At 43.4% G+C, this 7970-nt stretch overlaps 1 protein-coding gene across 1 annotated transcript; it reads right to left on the bottom strand.

Annotated features, from left to right (window-relative positions):
- Nucleotides 1-2276: 2276 nt before the first annotated feature.
- actb1 (actin, beta 1) lies at nt 2277-6409 on the bottom strand. Its single transcript, XM_037764422.1, has 7 exons — nt 6257-6409; nt 4914-5039; nt 4579-4818; nt 3787-4033; nt 3501-3692; nt 3185-3366; nt 2277-2945 (listed from the first exon to the last, which is right to left on the bottom strand). The coding sequence occupies exons 2-7, from the start codon at nt 5034-5036 to the stop codon at nt 2802-2804; spliced, it is 1128 nt and encodes a 375-aa protein (XP_037620350.1). The 5' UTR covers nt 5037-5039; nt 6257-6409; the 3' UTR covers nt 2277-2801.
- Between the last annotated feature and the right edge of the window lie 1561 nt (nt 6410-7970).

Here is a 7970-nt window from a genome sequence, read left to right as displayed (position 1 = left end):
GGTAAAATTACTACTACTAAAATTCCTGCATTAAAAATCTAAAAAGTACAAAAATAATAGCAGCAAAATGTATCAAAAGTAAAAGAATTCATTAGGCAGCAGAATGACCCGAGTCAGTGGGATATTATATTATTGGATTATTAGGCTATTACATATGCATGACTGTATAAGATAAGATAGAACTTTATTAATCCCGAAGGAAATTCTTAAAATACAAGTGTATAAAATAAAAAAGTACTATTTCTAGCACCAGGGCCTAAAAGAATAACAATTAAGTAAGACACATTTAGTAAAATTAGTAAATAAGATAAGTAAAGTAAACAAAGGTAAAGTAAGCTAAAAAACAGAAAAATAAGTAATATTGCACATGTTGGACATTAATATTGTACACAATGAACAGTGATATTGCACATGAGAATGTAAAAAAGGAGTATTGCACATGATATTGATATTATTGTTGTTGTCAGTGTCTGGTGTTTTTAGCTGTCCTTCCTGCAGAAGGTGGAGGAGTTATAAAGTCTGATGGCTACTGGTATAAGTAGCATTTTATGTAGCTGGTCAAAATTAAGCTAATTTCAAACTGTTTTATCCTGTTGGGTAGTTTAATCTATAACAAGTACTCTATAATGCATTATTCTTTATAAACTGAGCACATATGTTGTATAAAACATTCATCTTCAAAGTAACTTATAACTGTCAAATAAATGTAGTGGAGTAAAAAATACAATATTTGTCTCTGAAATGTAGCACAGTAGAAGTAGCATGAAATGGAAATGCTCAAGTAAAGTACAAGTCATTAAAGTACTTGAATAAATGTTACTTTCCACCAATGGTTTTAATATACTTTTTAGATTATTTATAAAAACAGCAATGCATACTTTTTTGGTGAATTTACTGGGCCCAAATCAAATTTGGCAACAATTTTATATGTTTTATTTTGTGGAAATATATGTACTGTTTGGGTTCTTAAATTCTGAGGGAAAAATGAACAAACTAGCACCAGAACTACAAACTAGTTCTGTAGTTATTAAATACTGTTATACATTTATTACAACCCAAAGTGAAGCTGATGAGTTGCTGTGACCTTTGTTTTCAATTTTACAACTATATGACTTGTTAGTAGTTCGTTCTACAAATTCACTGATACGAAATAAATATCTGTTTAATAATTACTTCTCACATTAATTTTGTTGTCCACATGATGGCACTATAACAAAAAGATTCACAGTGAAGTGATAGTGAAAGGTGGCGTTTAAACCTGCAGTAGGCAGTATATATTTTTGGCATCACTGGGCAAAAATTCCATAACAGACTTTCCGCATATTGTAATTCAAGTGTTCTGAGAGCTAACTTGACTTCTGCACCTCCTCATGGCTCTGTTTTCAGGCTTTAGAAAATCTAGCCCGTGACGGGAGACTTTGACCAATCACAGGTCATTTCAGAGAGAGAGCGTTCGTGTTGGCTGTGCTCCGGTCATGTGACTGGAACTTGGCGTTCCTTCACCAGATTTCACAATGGCGGCGGCATCACAAACTTTCTCATTTTATAGCTAAACAGTGCACTACAAGATGTTTCTGAAAACATTTGAGGCAAGAAATAGGCATTAACGTAACATAATATTGATTCATATTTGATCAGCACTGCCTAGTTTGACCGTTTGGTCGGAGTTCACGAGTGATTGACAGCCGACTCTCATAATCAGCAGATGGACAGCAGACCTCAGATCAGCTCTTACTGCTTGTTTACCTCCAGTATGTGAAATCCTACAGATGCCGTTAGGAGCACCGGAGGACACAGAGGCACATGATTTTTCTCAGGTTGCCTGTTTCATGAACTACTGTCAGGATATAGCAACCGTTTTATAAAACTAACTTTTTTTAATCATATTTGCTCCAATCTCACCTATTTCAGCTTTAAGCTTTTAAGAACAATCAGGTTGAATTATGTCACTTATGGTTTCCAATGTTGACAAATTTTCAAGATGGAAAAAATGCAATTCAAATATCCTTCTCAATAATCTTCTCATTCAACTCCTGTGCCAAAATCCTGCATGACTTTAGTGTTCAAGACTATTAACTGAGGAGCTGTATTGTAATGTGTGTCATTAATTTAGTCTGATCATACGTGCTTGAGAGAGCATTTGCTGTTAATATTTAAATGAGACATTAGATTCATCCATGGTACTGGCCTTTATCACAGCAGACTTTTAACTTGTTATAGTTAAAGTGTTTCCTTTAATATTTGAGCCAAGCTGAATAAACACCAAGTAGACAGACTGGAATCTCAGACATGTGCGCTTTATTGGGTTGTTGTGTACACCGGAGGCTTGACACCCCATGCACAAACCTTCAAACACCACCATACAAGGTAGAAGCTTTGTCTTTTGCATAATGACAAAAACAAACTGGACCAAGTATTGTTTAAGGCTGAAAGTACAAAAACAAAAGATTACATAATTTACATAAGCAATACTACAGGTCTGTTGGGCAGTGGGCCCACCAGAGAATAAACCTTCATAGAGGCAAATAAGGTGGTGAACAAACACATCTGGAATGACCTACACAGACACGACAATGGACTTCATGTTCTTCACACATTCACACCGCCCGGGACGCTCTGTACTTCCTGCAGAGTTTCTCCCCATCAGGGGGCATGGTGCCATAGCCATAGTGATGAGGGAAAATGGGAAGAGGTGTTGTGGGCTCAGCATACACCAGTGTGTTGGTGTAGGCATGTATGCAGAGCCGGTCGTTTGGGTTTGTAGCAGTGTGTGTTTAGGGCGAGGGGACTGACAAGTCTGTTTAGAAGCACTTCCTGTGGACAATGCTGGGGCCGGACTCATCATACTCCTGCTTGCTGATCCACATCTGCTGGAAGGTGGACAGGGAAGCCAGGATGGAGCCACCGATCCATACGGAGTACTTCCTCTCTGGGGGAGCAATGATCTGCAGGGAGAAGGATGGGGAAAAAAAGGGGTTAAAATACTAAACTCAATCCATACGTGTTGGCAAATGCACTGAAATCCTGCAAGTATTTTCTAAAGTTATATGTAGAAGAGCTTGACTGCTGCATTAACCATGTTTGTCCACTGAGTGGCAGTAAAGGTAAAGAGCTTTCTGGAAAAAAATTTACATCATTGCCTCAGGGGAGGATGCCAGTTGGAGTAATGAAGGCGGAGTTATACCTTGATCTTCATGGTGGTGGGTGCCAGGGAGGTGATTTCCTTCTGCATACGGTCAGCGATGCCGGGGTACATGGTGGTACCGCCAGACAGCACAGTGTTGGCGTACAGGTCCTTACGGATGTCAACGTCACACTTCATGATGCTGTTGAAGGTAGTTTCATGGATACCGCAAGACTCCATACCTGTGAGAGGGTGAGAAGTAGAAAGTAAGTTTGTGTTCAACATACTTTGATCAAATTTAAAAACAAGTCCCTTTATACATTTATCAAACTCAATCCATAAGTGTATTTCAGCCAGTTTCCCTGACTTAATTTACCGAGGAAGGAGGGCTGGAAGAGGGCCTCGGGGCAACGGAACCTCTCATTTCCGATGGTGATGACCTGTCCGTCAGGCAGCTCGTAGCTCTTCTCCAGGGATGAAGAGGAGGCAGCAGTGCCCATTTCTTGCTCAAAGTCCAGTGCAACGTAACACAGCTTCTCCTTAATGTCACGCACGATCTCACGCTCAGCTGTAAGATAAGACCGTTTATAGTCAGATCCATTTTTTTTTTTCATTAGCTTCAAATGTTAGTTTGTTTTGAAGTCAGTGTTTTCTGTGCTAACCTGTGGTGGTGAAGCTGTAACCCCTCTCGGTCAGGATCTTCATGAGGTAGTCTGTGAGGTCTCTGCCAGCCAGGTCCAACCTGAGGATGGCGTGGGGCAAGGCGTAGCCTTCATAGATGGGCACCGTGTGGGTTACACCATCACCAGAGTCCATGACAATACCAGTGGTACGACCGGAGGCGTACAGGGACAGCACAGCCTGGATGGCCACATACATGGCAGGGGTGTTGAAGGTCTCGAACATGATCTGGAGGAGAGAGGAGACGAGGGATGAGTCATTGAATCAGTGAGTCAACGTAACCTTAAGTAAACTAGTATGGATTAGTACAGTCAGTACAGGAAAGCACAGCACACTGGCCTGTTTCGTTTTGAGTTAAACACCATGTGAAAACCAGTCATTACAAGAACCTGTGCTTTAGTTTGGTCATGTTGGCAACCTGCTCTACCGTCATCTGTTGCATCATGCAGACACCAGTGTAGTTAGGTGCTCGTCATCTACTTTGGCACGTCTAAAACAACCCTAGTTTGAAAAACAGCAGTGACCATGCTGCAACAAGTCATTCCTGATGCATCACAGTGCAGAGAGATAGAAACCTGAAGCATCCGCAGAGATGAAAAGATCAGCACAGGATAGAAGAAACCTGGAGATCGAAGGAGCAGGATGAAATGGACAGATTGAGCAGAAGAAGAAATGCCTGAGCGGCAACACATTCTCCTGTTGTGACACCCTGCAGGTGAGCTGAGTGGATTTCCTGAGTGAGGGGATTGTGTCAGTGCATCAGCCATTATTACCTGGGTCATCTTTTCCCTGTTGGCCTTGGGATTCAGGGGAGCCTCTGTGAGCAGGACTGGGTGCTCCTCGGGGGCAACTCTCAGCTCGTTGTAGAAGGTGTGATGCCAGATCTTCTCCATGTCATCCCAGTTGGTGACAATACCGTGCTCAATGGGGTACTTCAGGGTCAGGATTCCCCTTTTGCTCTGCGCCTCATCACCGACATAGCTGTCTTTCTGGCCCATACCGACCATCACACCCTAGGAAAGAAACAATTTATAATCAGGACAAAAATGAAATGAAGGACAGTTTTTGCAAGCTTTTGTATTTATAGTTTACATGATATTATGCGTACCTGATGCCTGGGACGTCCAACAATGGAGGGGAACACAGCACGTGGAGCATCATCTCCTGCAAAGCCAGCTTTGCACATACCGGATCCGTTGTCAACAACGAGGGCGGCGATTTCGTCATCCATTTTCTGGGCAGAGAGAGAGAGGGAGAGGGAGAGAGAGAGAAAAGGGGAGGATGTTTAAGACTGATGTGACAGCTACGTGTTACATCTGGCAAACATCATCATCAACTTGTCATTATGGAGACTGGACGCTGGATGTCGCAGTGGCGCAGAGTCCCAGTCCAGATCCAGAGAGATGAGAAACACAAAGGGCAGTTTCTCCTCTCGGGTCTGGCTGTGGCCATATAAGGAAAAAGTGAGAGCACGTTTGGAGACGGCGGCGACGGGACCGTGAAGCCGCCCTGTGTGTTGTTAAACCTCAAATGACACCAGACAGCCAGCCAGCCGGCCACTCCCTTCACCGGGATCAACCCACACACACACACACCTCTACCGCTTTAACACAGCCGTTATAACAGCTGAGGTGAATTAACTTCCATTCACTGTCATCAGGTGGACCGTTATGTCGTGATCACCATGGTTACAAGTTTATGTGGGAAAAAAGCCAACTGACATTCGTTACCTGTCGTTAGATGACCGTTATGTCCGTGATCACCATGGTTACAAGTTTATGTGGGGAAAAAAAGCCAACTGACATTCCTTAGCTAGTTTAGATGACCGTTATGGTCGTGATCACCATGGTTACAAGTTTATGTGAAGAAAAGCCCAACTGACATTCGTTAGCTATAGGTTAGATGACCGTTATGTCGTGATCACCATGGTTACAAGTTTATGTGGGGAAAAAAAGCCAACTGACATTCGTTAGCTGCAGTTAGATGACCGTTATGGTCGTGATCACCATGGTTACAAGTTTAAGTGAAAAAGGTCAACTGATATTCGTTAGATGTAACGTTAACTTGATGACTTCCTATAGCTGTAATATCTATGGCAACCTTTAACCATTTCTACACGCACTATCTGCAATTTTGACTTAAATATATTAAATTGAATCCGTCTCATCTGCAATCCACCATCTGTTAAATTATAAAGACAGCATCCCAGCACCATATCTACACTTTAACCGCTATCTGGTAGCTAACATCCCTCTCAAACTGTAACTAACGGTCAGAAACATACAATGAATGATTACTATGGCAACGTGATCGATCCCAACGGTTGCTTCGACTTGAGGGAAAAGTCACAAAAATGCAGTTTTCCCGGCTAAAACATCACTCATAAGTTAACTAAATACATTAGAAATATGACAAAAACAACTTTCATCTTCACTCCGCCAGTTGTCTTACCTGTTTGAGGGTGTGTTATCGGCTTTAAAGGAGGGCTGTGAATGAGAGCGTTACACTCCGGTAGGATCTAGTGTCTGATCTCGACTGCAATGGAGGCATACAAACTGCAGGGTTTTATCAGAGCTCGCGCTGCAGCCCCCCTCTCCATATAAGGACAACTTTCCGCACGGCGGCCTCTGATTGGTCGAGCCGCCTCCACTGGGTGTGGCGCATGCAGATAACGCTCCTTGAGCTCTGACAGGACAGAGGAGAGACAAGTAACTAATCTATATACTATCAATACTATCAATCTGGGATCGTTCACTGTTCAATAAAACACGTGTTCATATCCGTCTTCATCATTGTTTATTATGATGAAACGCAATGGGGATGACTTACAGGTATGGGGCAACAAATTGGTGCTGCAAAACACACAGCAGAGTCCTTGAAACAAGTTGTGCTTTTCTGTTGAGCTAATGAGCACATTTTGATGTAATTCATCATGTTTTAATCATTTTATTCATACATCCATGTTATTGTCTTCGGTTTGTATCTTTGTGCATTGGAGGGACAGTGCAGGACACAAACAGATCCACTATTCATGTCATTTAAAGGGACTGTTTGTAAGAATCAGAAATGCTTGTTAACAGCGACACCTGTGGCCGTTAAGTCAACGAAAGTCAGCGTCGGGCTCACGCTTGTGCTCGCTCTAAATAGGCATGAACGAGCACCGCTCAACACAGTGAGGCGACACACGTCAGCTAAAACCACAATATCACTCTATATTTCACCTGCTTGGCAGTAATGTTAGCTGACCAGACGAAGGTCTCTCCATGAATCAATGCTGATCCTAGTGTTGGCCTTTCCTGCTTCAGCCTCCCGACCGTGGTCAGAGGGACACACCGGCACCTGATCAGAGGCGATAACCTTTCTCGCCCCGTCACTTCACAAGACACGGGAAACCTCTGTTGGTATGGAGGAGCTGCAGCATTTATTTCTGCATAAACGTCCACTGTACATTCACTAGATATTGTCAGAGCTACGAAGTCTTCTGCAGTGTGTAGTGTGCGCGCATGCACGTGAGGCGGAGCGAGCTGAGTGAAGGCAAGCAGGCAGGCAGAGGAGCAGAGGAGCAGAGGAGCAGAGCCCTGCTCCTGGTCTCCTGCCCTGGAGACCAAAGCTACGGTCTCCCCCGCGTCCTCAGACCGCGGCCAACACTGTTTTGCAAGATGGGCTTCACTAGATATAACTTTGCGGTTTTGGTGCTTCCGTGTAGTTCGTGTTGGAGTCTTGTCTGAACAGCGTAGCCACACGCGGGCGCGCATATGCGAGCGTGCATGGGACACCGACCCGGGTGATTTATACGTGTAAGAAGTTACAAACAGTCCCTTTAAGTGAATGACATAAAGGAAATGAAAGAGAGCTGGATTGCACTGAAGACTGTGTGCTAATGCATTTGCACATTCATGGCAGACACTCGAGGTTGGTGGTGCCAGGAGGATACAATCTCAGGGTCACTGACAGCACTGTTAACACCCTGATTAACACGTCTGCCCCGGCATACCAGTGTCTAACACTACACACATACACATGCAGTGCAGAGTGACAGTGATACATGTGGTCAAGCTTAGCTGAGGTATGTCTACCGCAAACAGTCAGGAGGCTGTAAATCTCTCACCTCTCATCACTTAAGTGAGTGGAGGGGGCGGATTTACCTTGCTTGCCTCAATAGACA

The sequence above is a fragment of the Sebastes umbrosus genome, chromosome 3 (genome assembly GCF_015220745.1).
Source record: "Sebastes umbrosus isolate fSebUmb1 chromosome 3, fSebUmb1.pri, whole genome shotgun sequence".
Taxonomy (NCBI): domain Eukaryota; kingdom Metazoa; phylum Chordata; class Actinopteri; order Perciformes; family Sebastidae; genus Sebastes; species Sebastes umbrosus.
The sequence above is the reverse complement of the archived record's forward strand: the minus strand, read 5'-3'. Positions and strand labels throughout refer to the sequence as shown.